Genomic DNA, 22,820 nt, shown 5'->3' with positions numbered 1-22,820 from the left:
TCACTTTCCCATATGAGAAGAGAACAACAATGGCAGCAATCAAAATAAATCAGCTAGATGACAAGTGCTGGTAGAGTGCGTTCGTAAGATAGTAAAATATATACAGAAACTGTTATGGAAGTGTAACAAACATACATTTTTATCTGTTGATTGTGCAGATTACATAACAGTAATTGGATGCCTACACATGTTTCGCTGTACCTGAGCTTCTTCAAGGCATAATATAAGCGTGTACAAGTTTTGAAAGCTTGTGGCGTATTGGTCAGGTTTTCCCTTATGAATGACCAGTTCCTGTTTTACAGAGTGGTGACCTTTGATGAGGCAAACCCATGTGGGTAATCAGTTGTCTCCGAAGCTAATTGTAGTTTGGTAATGGCATGTTCGTTAGTGTGCTTCCATTCCTTTTAGATGACTTGGATTTCAATAACTAGTGTAGTAAACTACAGGTGAAGCATCTGCCAGGGGCACTTAAAACAGTACAATGCACACCGCTGAATGGGAGAAGGGAGTAGCAAAATAGTACATCGCCAAAGGCAGCATAATAATTTGCATAGGGCCTGGATCTTACCGTCGCTATAATCCTTGCGGCTCTGGGAAAGGTGAAATTGCCGTGGAAAGGTCCCTCCTTTGCCATACTTTTCATACAGCGGAATTTCATAATCTGATTAAGAATAAGAAAATGTTAGATTCGTTGAAAGTGTTTATGGAGGAAAAGCAAATTCTATATGTTTCCAACTTGATGAGGTACATTTAGAGGAATGGCCAACAATGACAAAAATACAATTAAAAAATACATGCATTAATATTGGTTCAAATTCATGTGACTCTGCACTTATGTACTATTGACTGAACATTCATACGGCGGCATGGCTCACTTAATGTGTTACACTAAGTTTGTTCTATGTCTTATCTTATTGTTGCAATAAATTTGAAGTGTCATTTCATAAACTAGTACTAGGTAGTTACTTATAAAACAGTTATGAATGGTTTTTTAAAATGGAAGTGACTCTAAGCAATTAATGACTAACATGTTTTGAAGGAGGGTACTAACTGAATCAAAAAGAAATCAAATCAAAAGTTACTAGTTAATAATTTCTCTTGAGGTGAAAGAGGGCACACTAACAGCAAATGTATAGAGCGTTTATCATGTCACTAGAAAGCTTTGAGGTGCCAGCATTTGTGCAGTAGTGAAACGTTGGCCTCTAGGCTCTCAATCATTGGTCAGGCTAACTTGTTGCTAGTTTCTGCATAATAGCACTGCCCGATCCATGAAGTGCTGCACTTTCTTTATTTTTGCTTCACCGTCCTAATTTTGAGCCACAACATCAAATGATAGATGTGTGTGTCTAAGCTAGATACTTAAACTGGAGAAAAAGCTGAAAACAACCCACCACAGGCTCAGATCGAACATACCCAAAATTGCAGCATTAAACTGGACATCACTTAATCCTGAACTCCAGATGGGGGCAAGGTAATTGCCTGCAGCTTTGTGAGATGCCAGAGCGAAGGTAGGGCTTTAACTTTAGCCCTGGAGCATTACCTGACCCGGGAAAGCCCCCCCTGGAGTAGTTTATTGCCATTAGCATCCCAGCATGTTGTACAGGGATGCTAATCGTTATTTTTTTTCCAAGTTGAGAAACGTTGTGTTTGCCGTTTCTCAACTTGAAGGAATAAAAAAACTACAATGCAAGATGGCCACCATGGATTAGGGAGAAGGGAACTACACGTAGTCCCTTCTCCCTTTCCATTGTGGCCATTGCAACAAAAGATGCGCCGGAGGCGCAGCATTTACGGTGCTGGCGAGGGACAAAGGAGGTCAAGATAAGTGGGTAGGGGTGGGGACGTGAACATCAGGGCTGGGGGGAGGAGGGGAAGGATGGGAAAGGGAGGGGTGCACTTATCTAATTCCCACCAGGGAAGAATGGCGGCCTCCTGCTTCCGAGGAGGCTCGGATCTGGGGTTTTACCATGTGGTAAAGCCCCTGTTCTGAGCCACCTGATCGGCCAGGATGCTGCTCCACCCACCCCTCGCCAGGTACTAATCAAGCAAATGTAGACTAACTTGAACAGCGTTGAATCAAGCCATGTACAAAAGCAGGGTACTCTTCAGGGAAGTCAGCCAGTGCTGCAATTAGCTACTGACAGCTCCTTCAACACACTTGAGAGCATGAAAGCAGTCATTTACAAAATCTAGGACATCAAACAGGCTACTGGCCTCAGCAACCTCCTAGCAGACAACCCCATGATCGGCTCATGAGACATATCTAATTGGCTCATCTTCCCGCCACTAACCTTGAATGACCGCATCAAATCATTTAATCTCTCAAAGTCACCACCTCAGACCTCTGTATCCTCTTCTTTCATCTACTTTGGCTTGACATACTAGACCTCTACCCAAAAACGGTGGGTGCATAAACTTGGTTTTCTATTCGATTCAGAACTTTGCTGGAATCCTTACCCTAATCATTTGATGAAATCCTGCTCCTTTCACCTCAAAACTCTGACGCATCATAATGGTGTTTTTCTATCGAGCAAAGGACCATTTTGCTGAACACATTAAAATATGCCCAACTTCATTATTGCTGCTCATTATACCCTGGTCTCCTAAAAAAAATGGCTGACTTCAAGAAAAACAAAATGTATCTGTAGGCCTTATTGGCATTATTGAAAAGATGAGACCACGTCTCACCTCTCCTAGGCGGCCGGCTTCCTCTGGCAAGCTGCTCGCTCTTTGCTTACCTCCTTCCACGCACCTCAGTTACTCTGCCTGGCAAAGTGTACCACACTCTGTGCCCCTCACTGTGGCACTTTCTATCTCCCCCATCTACTCTTACTGCTTCTCCATCTCCTATCCTTCACCTCTCACTAATAGAGGCAGAAAGAAACTCAAGGAGGACATACTGACCTCCAACCCAGCTCTTCCTATCGCTGACACCTACGTCAGTGCTTACACCAGAGAGACTCTCACCGACATCCTTTGTCGTTCCTTCTCCCGACCTATGGACTCTCCATACGGCCGTCCTGCTCTCTCCATACTCTTCTCCACACATAAATGGTGATACCCGCTGGGAGGCCCTTCTTGCTTCCTTTTCCGCGTCCAGGGCCATCATAAATGTCTATCGAAATGGTACCATCCTGGTACAAGGACCTCAATCCAACCTCATTTTTATAGGCCCCTTCCTTGCCATATCAACTTCCCAATTTACTCCTCACTGGCTCCCTTGCCACCTGCTTCTACGGCCGTCCTGGCTTCCTTGACAAATATGCCCACTTTGGCTATCCCCCCCGCCCATCAACCTCACCACCTCTCTCACAACTCCCCCCTTGTCGTTTTCAACTAGACAGGTTTCCTTGCCTACTCTCACCACACCAACAACCCCGTCAGCCTCTTTCAGTCTCTTTCACCTTGCTATTCAGGCCACCCACTGCTGCTGCATCTGGAGCTCCTTTGCATCCTGAGGCCCCTCCCACACTTGCTCCCTTGCCATCTTCTATTATCCTGGCACCCTTGCCTTCACCCTCTTCGCTGACACCATTGTCATCCTTGCTTCCTCTGCCTCCTCCTACCTCTTTTTCTCAGGCACTCCTACCACTTACAGGGAGGGGCTCTGTCCCCTGTACCACCACCGTAAGTCTTTCAAAAGTGGCAACCTGCTCCATGTTGCAACACTAAACTCTCACTCTGCTGTGCCGACATCTGCCACCTACTTGAACACCCTGACCTCAATGTTCTTTCTCTTACTGAGACATGGTTTAAGGACAGCTCTGTCGCTTGTTTTTACACACTTCTCCCGAAGGCTACAAGATCCTCTCTGTGCCCAGGGCCAACAGGCCAGGAGGTGGAGTTGCCTTGATCTTTCTCGAGTGGATCCCTGTTTTCGTTATTCCCACTCAGGTGGTCTTCTCTTTTGAATCCCTGGTCTGTAGGCTCTCTCTCTCTCCCCTGTCGCCTCTCTGGCCACCTTCTATCAGCCGCTGGGCCAGTCCACCCTCTTCCTTTTGGAGTGGACTGACCTGGCCTCTCCTCTCCTCCTCTTCCCAATGCCTCCTGCTGGGGGATCTTAACATCCATCTGGACTTTCCGGACTTCTCAGGTCCTTTCCTCTTTCCATTCTACCCATTCTAGTACCCTATATCCTCTGGAAGAACGCACACTGCTGCCCACACCTTGGATGCTCTCGTCTCCACAGACATCCTACTCTCTAGTCCACTCACTAACTCACTCTCATGGACTGATCACTATTCTCTCTTCTCACTTGAAGCTCTCCTCTCCGTTAACAATGGCACACCCTACACCACCTCTTGCCTTCAGGATCTTCCGCCCCATGAAAAGAGTGTCACCGGCTTCCTTTGCCTCCACCTACTCTTCTCATTCTACTCCTGCGGCTTATTCCCACCCTGACACAGCCATTGCCAACTTCTACGTTTCCATCTCCAACACTCTTGACATTCTTGCCCCTGTCATGAGGGTCCGACTGAAGCCTGCCAAAAAGCGCAACTCCTGGTATGACTCCGATCTGGCTGCTCTTAAACGCAAGTGCAGAGCAGCAGAACTAAATGGGGATCTTCAGGTGCACCCTCTGACAAGCTTGCCTACCACCTTCTTCAAATGCTCAAAGAAAAGAGTCTACATTGAAACCTGCATCTCTGCAGCATCAAACACGGCTAAACTTTTTAAAGTCTGCAAGGAGCTGGCCAACCCTACAGCATCCGCATCCTCTACTGCACCCACCCAGTCCCTTTGCTCAGCCCTGGATGCACATTTCACCACCAAAACACAGGACATCCGGTCCTCTCTCTCTTGCGATCCCCCTCCTGGACCAATATCTCTTGGGCCCCTTTTGTCCACCCGCACCCCTCCACCTCTTCTCGCCTCCCTCTCCCCCATTATCCCTGATCAGGTCTCTACACTAGTCCTGTCAATGAAAGCATCCACCAAACAGGTGGACCCCTGCCCCTCCAAAACCATCAAGGACAACACTGACACTCTTGCTACAGCCTTGGCCGACCTCTGCAACCTCTCTTTCGCCACTGGAGTGTTCCCCTCTCCCCTCAAGCACTCTCATATGTACCCTCTGCTCAAAAAACCCTCCACTGACCCGTCATTCCGGCAAACTATCACCCAATCTCTATCAGCCCTTTCTTGGGAAAATTCCTGAAGAAGCTGGCTATCACCCAATTTACCCTCCCTACTGAATCTGTTGGTTGTCTCCATGACCATCAGTCTGGCTTTAGAGCATCCAGAGGTACAGAAACTGCTCTCCTGAACACCAGTGAAGACCTGCTCTCAAATCCTGACTCTAACTCTCCCTCTGTCCTTATTCTCCTTGACCTCTCTTCTGCTTTCGACATGGTCAACCACAACATCCTGATCAACCGTCTCTGTGATACCCTGGTCATTACAGATCAGGCCTGGTGTGGCTCACCACCTTTCTCTCTGACCAGCCCTCTCAGATGGAACTTGGGTCCTTTCTTTCCTCCATCACTCTCTCTACTTGTGGGGGCCCCCCAGAGATCTATCCTGTCCCCCTGGTTCTGCAATACCTACATGGCCCCCTTGGCCCACAGGATCTCTACCTTTACTTCTAGCTTTCAGTGTTATGTGGATGACACTGACTATGTGCAATTCAGTCCTGGTGGTGCTGCTAATGATTGCTGCCTGAATGCCAGTAAGACGGATCATCCTCATTGGGACCCCTGCTCCAGCTTTCCCACGTTTACACTGGCCAGCCTCCTTTGGCACTGCACCCTCACCCACCAATGAGGCAAAGAATCTTCGGGTCATCTTCGACTCCACTGTCGCTTTCTCTTCTCACATCTCAGACATTTCCAAAACGTCCCACTACCAACTGCATCCCCTCAGAGGTATTCTACCTTTTCTAACTTTCCCTCAGAGGCTCTCCACCTCGAGAGCCATGGTTCTCTCTAGGCTGGACTGTTGTAACAGCCTCTTTCTCACTCTTCCTACTTCTACTCTCCGTCCTCTACAATTCATCCAGAACAGAACTGCGACTTATCCTTGGCCTCAAGCCCAGGGACCGCATCTCTCTGGCGTTGAAATCCCTCCACTGGCTCCCCGTGGCTGCAAGGATCAAGTTGACGACCCTCTGCATAATCCACAAGACTTTCTGGGGCCGGGGCCTGCACTACCTACAACGCTCTTCCTAAATACTCTCTCTCTAGAGTCCTCTGCTCTTCCTCCTCCAACTCTCTGGGGGTGAGCCGTTTATACAAACATAGATTTGGGGGTAGCTCTTTATCCTCTGCAGGTGCCTCCCTCTGGAACAGCCTCCCTGCCTCTCTCAATCTTGAGCCAGAGCACCTTAAGTTCCCGGAAACTCCTCAAGACCTTCCTCTTCTCTTCCTCCTTCTCTCTCCCTCTCCCCTGCTAACCTCTGTTTCTTTTTTTCTCTCCGCCCTCCTTCCTTCTCCCCCTCCCTAACTCTGTTCAGTTTTGCCGACTGGTTGCCTGGTTCACCTCAGAGCCTTACAGGGCCCAGCCTGCCCCGCCAGTCTTTGCACTTGCCTCCGGGCCACTGCGCTATTTTCAGCATTTCTACACTTTCAGCTTACGCTCCACGAGTGAGGCAACCTTTCTGCACTTAACCCAGGGCCTGTTGGACTGGACGCGTTTGTTCCCCCAGCCCCTCTTCCTCACACCTCCATCTGTACGCATGAATGACCTAAAGGTACTAGGACTAGTAATGTTTGTCTGTCCTGTGCGCCCCACAGCCCCTCCCAACTGTAACACTTCATGCACTTGCTCTAGAAGAAATGCCATCAGGCCTAGTATGCTAGTTTTTCTGTTTAGATTCATTCAGAAACTTCAAGGACTAAGAATGAATACTGTATTACCTTGTTCCCCTCCCACCTTGAAGCACTTTGTAGGACTCCACCTGTGTATAAGCGCTGTGTAAATTAACAATTACAAGCTGGAATAATTGGAAGACCTTGCATCCTGTTCATCAGACCTTCCATCTAATATCCAGATCTTCCATCTAATATCCATAAGGTGATGTGTATGTTTTACCATTTTTCAGTGTTAGGAAAAGTTCCCATCTCTTCAGGCCAGGAAATTGTGATGAATCCAGGGAATTCGTCCCCTCTCCCCCTTGGCACTAGGGTGGTGAGCCTGCTCAGCTTAACACCCCCTAGGGGACAGGGCAGTGGGATCCAATTGGGGGTGCCCCCACCCTCTCTTACAGGACAGGCAATCCCTAAATAGGGATGTGTTATCCCCCCTTTTTGCCAGAATACAATACGGTTGTTGGTTACATGGGTATCAACATATGTATTGAGTCACCAATGCAAACACCAAAGGTCGGTATGGTTTCTGTCCCTGTTCATCCACTGTCCTCAAACTGACGAGAATAACAGGGCATACGTCCTCCCTATCGCTACAAGGAAGAGAGAGAACCAATCCGCATTGGTGGAAGGGAACAGAGGCCCACAAAGCCACACAGAAGGATGCTCCTCTGAGGAGGTGTGGCATGGAAAGACGACCTAGCACAAGATATGGTGCATTGACCCGCATTGGAGCCTGCTGAACATAACACAAACAAACCGCAGCAGAGGAGAGAGGGAGAGGAGATCTGGTGTAGCAGGCCCAGCAGAAGTAGCTGGTGCCATTGAAATGCAGTGAGACAGATGCAGAGATGCCGGTAACACCCTGCTAGGATCTGGCGGGAAGGGAGCATACGCTCCGAAAGAGGAAAAGGACAGCCAAGAAAAGAGACTATGCCACCATTCCAACACGCCCGACCGGAGGAGCACAGCCTGAAAAGAAAGGAAGTGGTTTCTGAGGGAAGTCAGGAGGTGGGCGGCAAGGCCAAGACAGACCCCCAATGTAGCATGAGAACCATAGAACACAGAGGTGGGTTGAGAATCCGATAACCTGTAAGGTGCGGTGACACCCAAACAACCCCAAAGTGGGGTGGGAACAGAACGGCCCCCAAGACAGGGTGAAAAGCAGATAGCCCAAGACGAGTCATACAGCCCGACGTGGGTCAAATAGATGCACCACCCAATATGGGGTGAAAAATCTGAGACCCCAGGGAGGGGTATCAAACAAGAAGAGTAGAAAGACCAGTAAAAGAATCCTTGGAATGTAGGCCCCAGTGACGACCTGGAACAAAATGTATAAATCCCAATAATCCTAAACTGATGAGACGCCTGGGACTGATACAAAGAGTATGATAAACCAAAAGAGAAAGAACATTGATTTACAGTGCAAAGAGAGAGGACAAGGGAAGAAAGGCTATTGCTTTAAAGTGCACTCACAACTAAAGGCTGGGGATGACAAAAGAGTCCTTACAGTGACTAAGCATCAGGGCCATGGGCCCATTTTGCTTGAAACATAATAGTGAGTCAAACCAACCACCATTCAAGTATTGGGCAAGAGGCCATAGCTTTAATGTTTGTTAGCTTCTTTACTGTTTTAGCGGTAGGGACAGAAATCAGGTTAGATTAGGTTTCTAAAAGACAGACAGGCTATTATATTGACAAGCACCCTTTTGACTTCTTTCCTTTAGAATAGCGCAAAGACAAATAGGGTGATGTTAGGCAGAACCCCGTGCAGGGCCCTTAGGGACCACTACACACAATTAAGACCACAGGTGGCAATACAAGTTCACCTTTGGTACAAGCCTGTACTAGTAAGTTATAGTGGTAGCAGTAGCAGAGCAGCCAGGCCTATCTCAAGAGTAAATGAGCAGTAGCAGAGATTACACAAAGGGACCACAATTACTGAGACTCAAGCAAACACTGACTCAAGGTTTCAGGTAAAAAATATAAGTACATTTATTTTTACACCATCAGTTATAAACACAACACCTCTAATAAACTTTAAACAAAACCACCCGTTAAATATACTACAACTAACCGATTCACTTTGTACAGTATGTCTCATGGTAAGTACCCTGTGTTTGAATGAACCACTGTTATGAACAAAACACAATACCGTGGATACGGTTGCAATAAACGTGTATCCGTGACATGAAATGCTACCGGGGCAAAAGCACACTTAGCACCTGAGATACCCAGAGGGAGTAGGAGGCAAAAATCACAGGCAATATTTAGGTTAGGCAGGCAGTATCGAGAAACACTCAGAAACAGGAGTTCAAAAGTCAAAGGGTCGGAGCCAGGTTTAGGTGACACTGGAGAACTGTGCCGAAGATCACACCGTTAGACAGTTCACGATTCAGCATAGCCCAAAAGTACTTGGATATTGTCAAATTTTCGGAAGCAAAAGTTATAAGAAGGAGGGAAGACAAGGACGAGCCTTGAAGATGAAGAAAAGGGGTTCACTCCGTTTCCTCGAGTAGGACACAGTACCTTATTCCAACAATGCAGCTGGTGCCCTGGCAGTTGTTCCTGTTGGTTTCCCGCAGACCTATGATTCCTGGAGCTTCGTTGTGAAGAAGGACGTCTGAAGGGGGTCTGCGCCACGCAGGGATGAAGCCAACAGCAGCGACAACGAAAAGGTGTGCTCTTTAAAAACAGGAGAGGCTCAGCAGGTGGCTATCTGGACCACTACAGCAGTGTGCAGCGATTTCGTTCACGGCAGAGATCTCTGGCTGAAGACGACGAGCTGGTTATCCCCACCAGGCTCAAGGGAAGAAGACTCCGGACTGGATCTCCTCTTAGTCTTTGAAGGGAAGATAGCTCAGGACTGCAGCAGGGCTTCACCGGGACAGGGTAGTTGCAGCAGCCGTCGTTCTCTCTGCTTCTCTTCGGTTCCTCGTAGTTCCAGAGGCGACTTTGACTTCTAGCCCGAGACCTGCCTTTTATGCGCAAAACCCCCATTCACACAGCCTGGCTGTCAATCACGCAGCAGGGGGGTTTGTCCAGCCGGGACAACCACCTCAGCCAATCATGGCAAAGTGCGACTTGGGTTTCCTAGGATACCCTGTGCAGGGGGTGACTACACCCCTTCCACACATTCAGTCTACCTAGACACCCAGGCACCAAGAGGAGGGCTTCTCTGCAGAAGCCCGCCAAAAGACGGTGAGCAAAGAAGGCGAACCTAGTTTGCCGAGCAAAGTAAAACACAAGAAGGACTTTAACAAAAAGAAATGGCGAATAAACCCAACCGGAGCCAAAAGAAAGACGATTTGGTCAAGCGGGTTTATGTTCGAGGCTAATATAATAGCCAAGAACAGTACCACGTTTATCGAATATAATCGCGGTAGAAAAGTTAGGGTAGATACCACTGCCACCAGCCAAGTCTAAATGTTAAAAGAGCAAAACTATGCTCAGGGAGGTACAGACAGAAAAGGGGTACAGATTAGCCCTTTCCAGTACTCCATGTAAGATGGGGTGTACTGGGTCTGTGGAAAAAAATGTCTATGTAAAGTAAATGGCAACTTTACCTTTCTCTGGGGGACAGTAGTCAGCCCCAGCGAAATGGAGTCAGAGGGAAGCCTTAAAGACAGCCCTGTGTTACTACACTAAAGGTGCTGTGTAACCCGTACAAGAACAGGGGCACCTGGAGTGGTGTGCTCCAGTGCCCAAGATCACACAATGAGTAAAAACACATAGGCCAAAACACATGTAAGAGTGGAAAAAGGATGTACATTCTTACCAGGTGGAAAGAATAAACTCCAGAAATCCAGCAAAGCTGCTGGGGGACTCACTAGGTGAGGGAAATTAGCCCTAGAAGGAAAATTCTCCCTATGAGATTATTTTTGAATTAAGAGACACATAATTCAAAATGCACCTCGTCAGTCTCCGGATTCTGACTTGCCACAGAATGTACTTCATGTTTTGGTGGGGCACATCAGGAGTTGAAAGGGCTTGGCTTTACTCTATTTTGTGATCTAAGAAACCACTTGGGTGACCCTCCCAGTGAGGTATGGCTGAGCTTATGTGCAGAGTTTGACAACACTTCTGGGTGTGCTCAACATAGTCTGTGAGGAACCTGAGGGCATCCTCCCATCTACTCCCCTTGCGTTTTACTCTCATGTGGCCAGGGAAGGGCCATCGCTTTTGGATCCCGGCCCTGGGGGTGGACGGGTGAGGGGACCTTGGGGAGTGGAGGAAAGATGCCTTTAGGTGAGGCATGGTATCCCCCTTTCACTTGTCAGAATACATCCACCCCTCCCCTGACCAATCTTCCCCACTGTTACACACTCCAACTGTCCCACATGTATATCCCTTTAAGATTGGGGAAGAAGGAACTAGGAGTAATGCACACTTCCATCTGTGCACACCACTTTGGTACTGTGATGAGGAAAAAGACTGTGGAACACCACTGTAAAGATCAGGTATGTCCCTCTGACAGAAGTAATTGTAGTCAGGCAAAGGACCTGCACCTGCCCGGCAGCTACTTGAGAGCCTATAGGTGCATATAAAAAGGATAGACCCGCCTGGAGAAAGGGACCGCTTTGGAAGCCAGGACGACGTGGAGCAGGCTGGAGAGGGGCCAGTGAAAAGGATGCTGCCTGCTGCAGGAGAGTGGGTGATCCCGACCACAGAGAGGGGAGTGAGTGAAAGCAGAATAGGAATGCAAAAGCACCCGGAGGAGCGCCGTACACTGGTGAGTGATAGGGAGAGAACACTCATGCCGGGGCGCACCAGCGGGTTGGTGTGGGCAAAGGAAGATGCTCATCAAGTGAAAGCATGTAACGAATGGGTCTGGAGACCAAATGAACAACACTGAATACCAAACAAGCTGCAAAGTAATTAATGAGGTATTGAATACCAAACTAAAGAGAGGCTATGTAAAATATATGAAAATACTGCACGAGTGGAAAGAAAGTGATGTGTATTTATGAACGAAGTGAAAATAAGGAAAACGCATTTATGAACAATGTGAAACTACAAAATCCGTAATGAGAGTTTGTGAAGCAAGCGAAAGGCAAATTATAATTTGTGTGAAAGTCATGTCTTGGGAAATTTAAGAGTGCCAAGGAGAAACGGGATTAAAGAATGACTAATGTCACAGGTGCAGAAAGGAAACCTGTGTTGGCAAGAGAATTTCAATGAGAATCCATGAACATTACAATGTGCCAAGGGTTATTGGTTGCGTAACCTGTGATGGGTGGACCATGTGGTTCGACAACTGAGCCTAGACTAAGAAATATCTACTTGGAGTGAACCAAGGAAAATCAAGACGTTGAAGTTGTTTTGCATAACAAGTGTTGAAGGGACTAAAGAGAAGAATACACCAAGTGAATGGTTGCAAAGCCTGAAAGGTTACAAAGTGGATTTTGAATCAATATTGAAAGGTGAGAAAGTTGAATTAACTGACCTGTGTTGAACTTGGGGAAGTGAAACCTGGGGGTATTTGGATCGGTTTTGAGCTTGGAGAAGAGGAAGCTGAAAGTACACCAGGAGCTGATAGAAGTTAGGAACCTTATTTTGAACCCTGTTTCTTTGGTTGCTGACATCCTAACACATTGTATAGATTTATTTGTGAGGGCAAGCATACGTTTTGGACACAGACAGACTTTTGGGTTTAACTTTATGACACAGACTATCCTTAGTTTCTTTAGCCTAGGGCAAGTTAGGCCTTACTCCATCCTGACATTTAAGAAATAAACACTTCATTTTAGAAAAGTGAATCTGTTGGCGGTGTCTTACTTCATGATGCCTTCACAAGTCACAGAGGCGAGGCCACGCTGTCTGATAAGAATCATCAGCTGTGCCATACAGATGTTGAATAAAAGAGTTTGGAAGCTAGAAGCCTGCAGGACTCCACGTGCAATATTAGGCAGATTCAAGTGACAAGAAGGATGGGTGGTGATTTCTGTTCTGCTGGAAAGAAGTCTTGCAGCTGTTTAGGCCAGGCCAGCTTCTCTTACCCTTTTAAGGGGATGCTGTTGCTGATGGTTTCAGTGCGGCAGGATGGGTGTCCATGACTGGTCTGCTTCAATGCTAGTTTTTGGATCATCCCACATCGATATGAGGTCTAATTATGTTCCTCTCAGTGGCCTGAACCCTACATGTGGCTGGTAAAGAATATTGTATGGTTCAATGTGTTCCAAGAGTTCGATGTAAAAGAATATATGTGATAATGCTGGTATTTTAATTCTGGAGTTAAAAAGGCAGGCGGCAGCCTGGCCGTTTGCCTTTTTTTTTTTTTACAGGGGTTTCTCCCATGTAACACCTTTGGTTCTGTCCACCCTTTACGGCATTGCTGTAGCAGGCAGTTAAGATGAATTGTCTGACTGCCATTAGTATGTCATGTGGTACATCACAGATAGAAGACCAAGAGACATGACTCTTAATTCAAAATTAAATGAGGCCTCTTCTAAACCCCATGTCTATGAAGTGTCCCTATTGTAAAAAACAAATAGGTGCTGGTCAGAACCTCATACAAAGAAAACTGTCCTTGGTCCAATCCTATCTAGCCTATCATCCATCCCACCACTATAAAAGGAAACAAATTTCAAGGATAACCTTTCCCAACGAAGTATGTTAGGGTCCCCAATGTCTCTTCTGGCTTTGTACCAGTCTTTAAAAGTTAAAAACAAAAGAGTAATATTTGTCAGCTCTGTCCATCAGTTCTGCAACACTTCGTAGGGTGTTCGGATTCCCAGCCCGGGCTTGTGGCTTTCTCAGCCTTCCTAATATCTCTGTCTGTACCTGCACGTGGTGTATATGGCATCCGACCCCTCGTGTGCTTGGATCTCTAGCGGATATTCCTGTGTCTGTTTTTCACCCCTTCCTTGGTTAGGGGGATTCCCAGCCTTTCATGGCTCTCATTGCCCTTTGGGTGTCAAAGGCTTCACCCCCAGTTGGGGTATTTGTATCGTCAGCCTTTTGAGCCCTTCTTTTTCCCAGGTGAAGCATTTGTATTTTCAGCCCCTCATAGACTCATGGTTCACACAGCCCCTCTGCTATCAAGTGCTTCATCCCCGGGTGGAGAGTTTTTTTTCTCAGCCCCTCACAGGCTTATAGCTCTCTTAGTCCTTCTTGTATCAAGTGTTTTAACCCAAAGTGGAGTATTTATATTCTCAGCCCCTTGTAGGCTTATGACTCACAGTCCCTCTGGTATCAAGTGCTTTGGCCCAGAGTGGAATATTGGACTCTTTATCGTGACCAGGTCTCTGTTGTGGCCTCACTGCCCTTCACCCAAACAAGTACGTGTTTGCATACCTTTCCCCCAGCGGCAGGGCTCCTCTGGGGCTTCGGTGTCTCCACCTGATGTGGTTCTACAATGCCAACCTGGTTTTCGTCTGTAAAGCTGTGCTCTTCTCTGCAGTTCCTCCCGGGCTGGAGGCACTGCATCTGGTCATTGCTTTAGCGGGCCGCCACAACGCTGCTCCTTGCTGGGCCGCGGTGGGACCAGTGTTCCCGGGTTCCTCACCTCCCAGCTAGCAGTAGCGTTCTGCATGCTTCCTCGGCTGCATGCCCACCGGGATGTTACCACAGCTACTCCTCCTGGCTCTTCCTGTGAGGAAAGGGCTCCCTCTTCTACGGGGTCATGTAGACCTCATTTCGTGCTCTCCTGCTGTCTTTCCTTACAGCAGTCCATGCTTCCTTATATTTCCCCTGCGAGCCTGAGGTGCCAGAAACCAAGCCATCCAGTCTCAAAGGGGCATGAACATTATTGATTTATTCAACCCCTATGTAATCAATGAATATTGGGGATTTTTGGTAAAAGGGCGGGGGCGTCACCCTGCAGTGAAATCCCACTTGCCCAGTCCCATAGGGAGGATTTTGTGCAACAGGCTGACCTCCCCAGTCCCAAAGGGAATGTAGTTCCCTCTTGGGGAGAAGGGACAAATTCCCTGGATTCGTTACAGCCCACATAAAGACCAGTAACAGTGGTAAACATGGCAGACCAGGGCCTGGCTAGGTCCGCCAAGTTTGTTGGATGTAGTTAATTCACATGGTTTTTGAGTTTTCAATTGCGATTTTAAGGGTGGGGTGACAAAAGCGGTTTTTAAATTTGGAAGTGCCACCAGGCCGGCATCTACATGTGAGTGAGTTTTGTTTTGAAGATGCCAGGTACGCCTGGGGCAACTGAAGAAGTACTTTGGTTGTTTGAAGTCAACATATTTTCAAATTCTGGTCCAGTGTACAAGTTTAAGTTTGGGCAGGTGTGCAATATGTATGGTGTCTGCAGCTGGCCTGCGGTCCAGCTTGGCTTCCTTTTGCTGGGTGGTGGGTGAAGTGGTTTCGGTACAGCAGGTTGGGTTTGTGAGGCATCAGTGTAAAACAAAAGGCAAAGGCGAGGACTCCGAGCCTTCTGCGCTACAGCAGACAGGGGCCACGGCAAACTCTGTGAGGGTTGGCAGACGTTATCTCTCATGAACGGCTATGCAGCTTTGACTTGTGATTTGTCTCACTTCATAGTCAATGACATTGAATCTTTGTGTGACCACTCTACCATTACACAGCTCTATAATAGATAATGAAACACAAAGTCAAAAGCGTGTACTGTTGGGTACTTTTGAAGAGGGATTAGTAAAAAGTTGTAGTCCATGCTTCTGTTTTCCCATATCGCTCTATAACTAGATGTTGCCCCCCATATCACCAAGTACTTGTTTATTCCCTCGTCTTCAAGCTGGATGTTTTCAGTGGGAGCATTTACCACTTGATAAATGCTTTTGTGCGCCTGTCAAGACCAGACCAAGGACAGAGTACTACTTGGGGTCATGGGGGAAGATTTTCCAGATGACGGTCACAAGACTTGTAGAATTTTAAGTCGTACATAATTAGCAGACGTGGTGTTTTCCGTGGGTTCCCGTTTCCCGGAATTGAGGCAAAACTATAGCCGAGGTTGTCTGTAAAAATGTGCTGACGGCGCAAGAAAGTGTGCGCTGGGCAGCCTCCCGCCTCATTCAAATGACTACTGGGAAATATGTATCATTATCGTAGACGGTGATGGACAGAGATAGAGTAACCCGCTGCTTGATGCTTTTTAACTAACTCTGAAATACCACATTTAGGGAAGTGTTCGCGTTTATCAGTGTGAAAGATCTTTTCATAAAACAGTGAATTCATGTAGGGCTGCTCGAGTGTGGTGTTGAGTGGACAAGTAGCACACATCAAGGGTGTCACTATATGGTGAACACCTCTTGCAAGCCCCCAAGTTAATTTCCACCAACCCTGCCCCATCATGTTTTTGGATCCCAGTGAAAGCCTCACTGCTATTTTATATTGTAGTTCCAAAAAACCATAGGCGGCTGTTGTTTCCTTGAGCCACTTGTTCCGTTACTCCCAGTGTCATCTGCTGCTCCTTCTGACACCCGGAAGCAGTTTGCAGCACCTTAATTCCCTTTGCAATCACTTCCTGACTGATGAAGCCAACAGCGCCATCACAACAGAAGATTGAGTGCAATTGTTGCAGTAAGATTTCCCAGCGGTTTTCATATACTGTGAAAAGTACACTGTAGCAGAACAGAAAACTGTATTAAATGACATTGGAGAATGTTCTCAAGTCCTCGCATAACATTGGATATTTCTGAAAGCAACGAAGGACAAGTCAATGGGGAATTTTGTGTTTGCACCCCACCAGTACTGACCAAGAGGACGGAGGAAGGTCAACAGGGAGACAGCCGAGCCATGGAATGAGTGAGTGCCAAGGCATTTCGAGTGAGTGGGTCCCAAAAATATTTATTTCACTTTAGCTTCCATCTGAATTAGAGACAGACATTCCTATGGAAACTACATCTTCCCAAGGGATTCCTTGTAGTGCTCCCCAGGGGTAGCTTTTTTTAAAGTGGGGGGGTGGGGGGGGTATGTGACAAAGTCCCTTGTTTAGCATTGAGACATCGAGTGGGTTGACCCCGGTTTCCAGGCGTCCCCCCGAGCTGGTAGATGATCGGCCCACGTGTGGAGTGCACAGGCAGGGACGATATGTGCACCCTCCCCTCCAAATAAGGAACCGGACACTCCTACTAGCCAGACCCAAACTCCCAGAGAGAAAATAAATTCACACAGGTCCAACAGCGTTTAGATTTGCAACAAAGAAATAGATCAAACACACACGGTTACTGTCCCCGAGGGCCCTGTGATCAAAGTGCCAATAAGGTTTTCCATCAAGGTGAGTAATCCTGGGTGATGGTAGGTCATTAACCCATTGTCGTCCAACAGGATTTTCCCTCGTGGGTGATATAAACTTGTCATTTCAAAGTGACACAACATTTCTTTCGCTCGCAGAGTTTTCAGAATCACTTTGAAAGGATTTACCATTTTCCGTCCCACGCACTGAACTGTCAGAGGAGCTGTGTACAAGCTGGGCAGCCTTTCACATCCATGGGAGAGGTGAGAGAATTCCAAAATGGTGCACAGGCAAAAGAAAGGCTTTGTTCATCCCCTAAAACTCAAATCATCAAGATGATGAAAGCTTAATGATGATGAAAACTCAAATCAGGGTCAGGTGAGCCAATAAGTGGCGGCCTATTGAGGGGCCCAAGGACAAACCCTCAAAGAGGGTCCAGCTCAGGAGGTAGAGACACCGCCATATAAAGGCACACATGCTCAGCTTGTCAGGGTAAGTATTAGAAGGAGATACTTTGGAGAGAGCTGGGTTAAGAAGTAGAAGCTAAGGTAAGAGCTGCAATCCAGGAGCTTGATAGAGGGAATGGAGCAAATGATGAAGAGATGGGCTGGAGCAGGAGCTCAAGGGAAGAGCTGGAGCAAGAGCAGAAGAGCTGAGAGAGGGGTTGGAGCAGGGCCCAAGAGATCATCAGAGGGCCTAGGGCAGGAGTTCAAGAGAGGAGGCTGGAGCCAGAACTCTCAAACTCAGGAGAAAAGCTGAAGCAAAGGCCCATACACTGGAAAGAGAAAAAGAGGAGAAGGCAGGGAGCTGGGGGTTGGTGGCCAAAATGAGTGAGTACCAGGAGGTGGTGAAAGGGGAGAACTAAGAGGGGAAGAGAAGCACATTTCAGAGTAGCAGACATCACAAGTTGAGAAAAGGTAACTATTATGAGGGGATAGGAGAAAAAGGCAAGACATCTTGGCTGGGCAGTTGCTACTTATGCCAACAAGAATTCTTCCAGTTTGTCAGATATCCATAATTTAGGACAAGTTATTGGAAGAAAGATTTTCTGAAGGAAACAGCAATATCATATCTTGTACATGCCCTCTTTTGTTGTCTACTACAGGCAAGATAAGGAGTTGTCTAGTGTATATGCTGAATATATACACGTCAAACATGAAGATAATCCTATGGCTGGGAGGCTCACTGCCAAGCATGCAGAGAAAGAAATACTAGAATACAAGGGTCTGGTGTGTGTTCATATGTGATAAGGCATGTAGCCATTAGAGGGTTTCCAGGGCAATGGCATGGATGTCCATCTACCATGTTTAACAGGATGATCCGTGAAGGAAGTCATTATTCACAATGGTTAGTGATTAAGACTTGGAGATATGCCATCTCTTTGAAAAGATGGATCTACTCTCCTGATAAAGCAGACACATGGGCCATTGCATAACGGGCCTCTCGGGAGCGTCACTGATTCAATCCTTATAGCAAATACACAATGGAAGACAAGAACATGAGCAAAAGGATGGGTGACTAGAAGAGCATTCCTCCTTCTGGGCCCCCACACCCGTACCATGAAAATTACTCCTGCTGATTGTGGTATCTGGGCACTAATAAACCAGCTGTTATGATGCTATATTAAGGAGTAGAGGTGCAATTGATCCCATTTATAAAGTAACCAAGTACCCATGATACAGTGAGTGTCTCTGAAGGTTAAACGCAGCGCCAGACATGAAACTGTGGTTGGGTGCAGACAACAGAGCAAAGCAAGCAAGACCCACATTAAAAATGTTTTAAAAAAAACAGCAAAAGCTAGGTTTCCTCAATAAGGCAGACATTGTTAAAGAAAAAAAAATCAAAGCATGCCCAATAGCAAGGAGATCCCTTAACAATGCCAAGATTCTCAAAGAAGGATACAGTCCAAGGATACCTTCTATTAGGTCAAACATCCAAGAAGCTCCTCAACATAGGAATTTCCAGAGCACTGAATGCCTCATGTGCCGCTGTTCTATTCATATTCAACCAATACATACATTTATTTCATATAAGACCTTGCAAACAGAGAAAGCCTATATACTGCACATTCTTCCTTCCTGCTTAACCACTCTTCTTTCTACCTGCCATTTTAGTCTAGGATTACTGGTGATGTCTGTGGTGTGCGGGCACTTTATAGATAATCCTACTTTAGCACTCAATATGAAATCCGATTACTATGACTGAGCGAATGCCCGTGCACCGGGGCAACTGCTACTGTAGAAAACGACGCATGCAAGATACCCTCTACCTTCTCCATTTACATAGAAACCGCTTCTGTAATCATCATCTCTTGCAGACACTGTCCGACCCACTGCAAGACCGCTTTCAGAGAACCCAACAGCCTGCTAGATGCAGGAGTCTTCTCAGCCACGGTACCAGGAGCTTTGATGCATCAGCGTACTGAGAGCAGCCGCCAGCCATCCCTGAGGACCGAGTCCCTTCTGCAGAGCGAGGGACGTGTCGCCTGGAACAAAGATTTCAGCCCATACAAGCTACATCAGTGCAATGGAGGCTGGGGGTCCTTCTGTCTGAGCTTTGCATTTTGGCTGAACCAATTTCAGGAGAGGGGCTAGAGGAAGGGAGGAGGCTCTTGGGGAATGTATAGTAGCGAATATTGCAAAAGGTCAGTCGCCCACAAGTGTTAGGAAATTAGATGACTGTTGAAGTATTTGAAGTGGTTAACGCACCAGTGCTCCTCTTCACCCTTCCAGAATAGTGTACCCGTTACTGTGTAAAAGCAAAACAACCCAATGGATTTGCTTGTATTTTAACTGCTAACGTGCAGAGGACGTGGACACACACACACGCACCACATTCCCCGTAAAATGCTAGGGATGTGACGCACACCTGCAGTTAATCGTTTAACGTGCAGGCAGTTGCCCAGAGACTTGGAGAGTTGTTGGGAGCAGAGCTTCACTACAAATATCCTTTTCCTGTCCCAGCGGCTCCTGGTTAGGGTGGGTAACTTTATAGAATGGCGTGGCAAGACACTTTAGACATGGTAGCGCATCAGAAGCGGCCTTCAGTGCGTGCAGTTCCATATGGTGTCAATTATGCCCTTTGTTCCCCATCCACTTTTTGGATAACATTAGTGGTAGATGACATTTAAGCATATACAGAGCACAAAAAAACAGTAGGACCATTGTACATGCAGGAATCTCATCTGTTGGAGCACTGTTCCGGCCCTGTGGGACCACATATATGCACACATCCAAATGTGCATACGCATTGACAACATAAGTGACTTCACAGAAAGAGCACTGCAAAAAGCATCACCAGTCTTTGCTACTTTGAGTCACCAAGGGAAATGACATTACAATAATGGCTCATGAGTTAATTGAGTGTCAAATAACTTTGTGGTGTGACATGCACGAATGGCACTATTATTTTATGGGTAGCAGGTCTATAGCTATTAAGCCCGTGAGTGGGGATTTATTTTGAATAACAGCTTTTAACATAACGGCCTGATAATATAAGCTATGAACTGGATCACTTACAGGGACTCCAGATAAAACACTGAAATTAAATGATTTGCCCAGGATCACACACTTTGGTTTTCGAGTGAAAATGGGATGTGGGCAATTTAAACAGTTGACCACATATCTTTCAAGGTTTACTTGATATACATATTTATTAAGGCTTTGTTTATAGAAATGACTTGGAAAAAACACATACAACATGCAAAAACGAGCATCTCACAATAAACTAATCTTACACTATATAACTTGTCATAGAAATATGTTGAGCAAAATGTGTGTGAATTTAGCTTTATTTTCTGCGTCCTGCATGAAAGGCCACCGCAGCACCAGGCACACTAATGTGAGACAAAACATTCTCACTTGACTTTCAAAATCATAATGTTATTTCAAACACAGCATGCTGCACTGCCACTTCCAATCACTCCCAATTCACATGTCTTAAGGGACACACGTCCCTGCTACTATTCCCTGCTGGCCCCTATTGATGTCTAATTGCTGCCATTGTAATGCTCTGTTGACACAGAGCAGCATGTTAAGATGCTGCTCTTCTGCCCTGAGCTTCAACTATCACACGGAACTGTGCGCTCAGGGCAGAAAAGGCTTTGATCAGGCCGTGGGCCAAGGCAGAGTTAGAGCTTTTGGCATCCCGCAGACTATGCCTGCAAATCATCGCGGGACAACACCCATCAATGCAGGTAAGTCCCGCAAAATTCGGGATGGTTGGCCACCCTACTCCTGGTCCTTCTCGTGACCTGCTACTCGTGCCCTGCGAGGGCCTCACCGCAACATACTGGCGAGGAGCGGAGGGAAACCCAGAGGCAGACATTTTGTTGCCGCCATTATGGAGTAGCCATTTGGCCGCAGGTCCCGTTTGGGCGCCTTCCCACCCCCCCCCTGTTCGCTGTGCAGCCGCTACGGCGTGGGGAAGTCTTGGTGCAACACGACAGACATGGTGATTCAAGTAAAAAAAAGTTTTAAAAAAGGAGGAGTTAAATACCGGCCTTTTGAAAAAATGGCACAGTGAGTTTATTGTTTGGATACGCAAAGGTTTCATACTTGCCTTTTTTATTATTTAACATATTCAATTGTAGGCTAAGTATGAAATGTATGCCAGTGAAAAACGAAACCCTTTGTGGCCTACTGGTTAAGCTGCTGGGCCTTGAACTCTGGCAGACCACGATTCAAAAGCGCATTTAAAAAAAAAAAATGTATGAAAAAGGTATTTAATTCATGCGCTCATTTAGGTCCAGCTGCTAAACGTCATCATTTAGCAGCTGACCATGCCGCCCGTTTCGATAATCGCCCTGTGAGCGGCGGATTACTGCTTGCAAATGAAGCACGTTAGCAGGCTGTGTGTAACACGGTACCTGTCAACGCGCAGCATTTACAAGGCATAATCCATTATAATTGGCCTATTGGCGTTTAGACGAGGCTGCTTTCGCGCCAAAATGGAAACTGAGGCTAAGAGCCGCGCCGAACTTACGGCACTAAAAGGGGATGTACCACAGAGAAGCACAATGCGCAAGGCTTTGTCGTGCCTCTGGCACCATCTTGTGGTCATTGGTGGGACTGTCCTTCCTGTCAAGCAGACAGCGTTGCTGGCAGAAGCTCGCCAAGTGGTTGGGCAGGCAAGTGTCAGCGCTTCTGGATGAGGCCCACTGGAGTGCATCGGAGGGTGCACCAAGTGACCTTTGATTTGGCAAGTGGCAAGCCCCACCAGATTGATCAATGGAGGCAACCATACAGGCGCTGCCTGTATTTCAGGCCACACCGCCTGAGCCCTCTATTGCATGGGTTCATTGGAAAGAAATGTTGACACGTATTTGATCGCCATTGGGGGGTGGGGTGGAGTTTGACCCCGAAAGGAAGCAGGCCCTCCTGCTCAACTGTCTGGACATAGAGGGACTGAAGATTTTTGAGACGCTACCCATGGTTCCTGTTGGAGATGGGCATGGTGATGCCCGGGTTGTTTGAAGCATGCCTTGCTTCCCCCGTTTGGTTAGTGCATTGTCGTCGTTATGGAGCGTCATTTGTTTTTTTCCCCCTGCCTAGCAACCTGGTGAAAAAGTGAGCTTGTTTGTTGCCATCCTTCAAGGATTGATGAAGAATTGCGAGTTTGGCACCCTCGCTGACATGCTGGTTCGGGACCAGATGGTTAGTTGTACAGTGGCTAAGAAGTTAAAAGAAAGGTTATTGATGCCGAAGGACCTTTCCCTGGATCAGGCCATCGCCATGGCCAAGCTTGCTGAACAGTCCTCAGTTTATTCCGGGACTCTGAACACTTCCAAGGGGGAAGTGAACAGTATGGGCAGCTAAGTCCCCAAGGCTTCTAGGGCGCATGCTCCTTTTCCTGCCACGCGAGATCAG

At 47.0% G+C, this 22,820-nt stretch overlaps 1 protein-coding gene and 1 long non-coding RNA gene across 5 annotated transcripts in view; one reads left to right on the top strand and one right to left on the bottom strand.

Moving 5' to 3' along the window:
* The window catches only part of LOC138569585 (mitogen-activated protein kinase kinase kinase 3-like), a 696,616-nt gene that overhangs the window by 51,350 nt on the left and 622,446 nt on the right, over nucleotides 1–22,820 (bottom strand). For all 4 annotated transcript variants that reach the window (XM_069647679.1, XM_069647681.1, XM_069647683.1 and 1 more), the window contains exon 11: nucleotides 569–661. In XM_069647679.1, coding sequence (XP_069503780.1) covers nucleotides 569–661 — 93 coding nt within the window. The remainder of the gene's footprint in view (nucleotides 1–568; nucleotides 662–22,820) is intronic.
* LOC138569586 (uncharacterized) overlaps nucleotides 1–22,820 on the top strand; it is a 192,672-nt gene that overhangs the window by 127,731 nt on the left and 42,121 nt on the right. The gene's annotated exons all lie outside the window — the stretch shown is intronic.

The sequence above is a fragment of the Ambystoma mexicanum genome, chromosome 2q (assembly GCF_040938575.1).
Source record: "Ambystoma mexicanum isolate Mex_15411 chromosome 2q, UKY_AmexF1_1, whole genome shotgun sequence".
In the NCBI taxonomy this organism is placed as follows: Eukaryota; Metazoa; Chordata; class Amphibia; order Caudata; family Ambystomatidae; genus Ambystoma; species Ambystoma mexicanum.
Note: the sequence above shows the minus strand (reverse complement) of the source record. Positions and strands in the feature narration are given on the sequence as shown.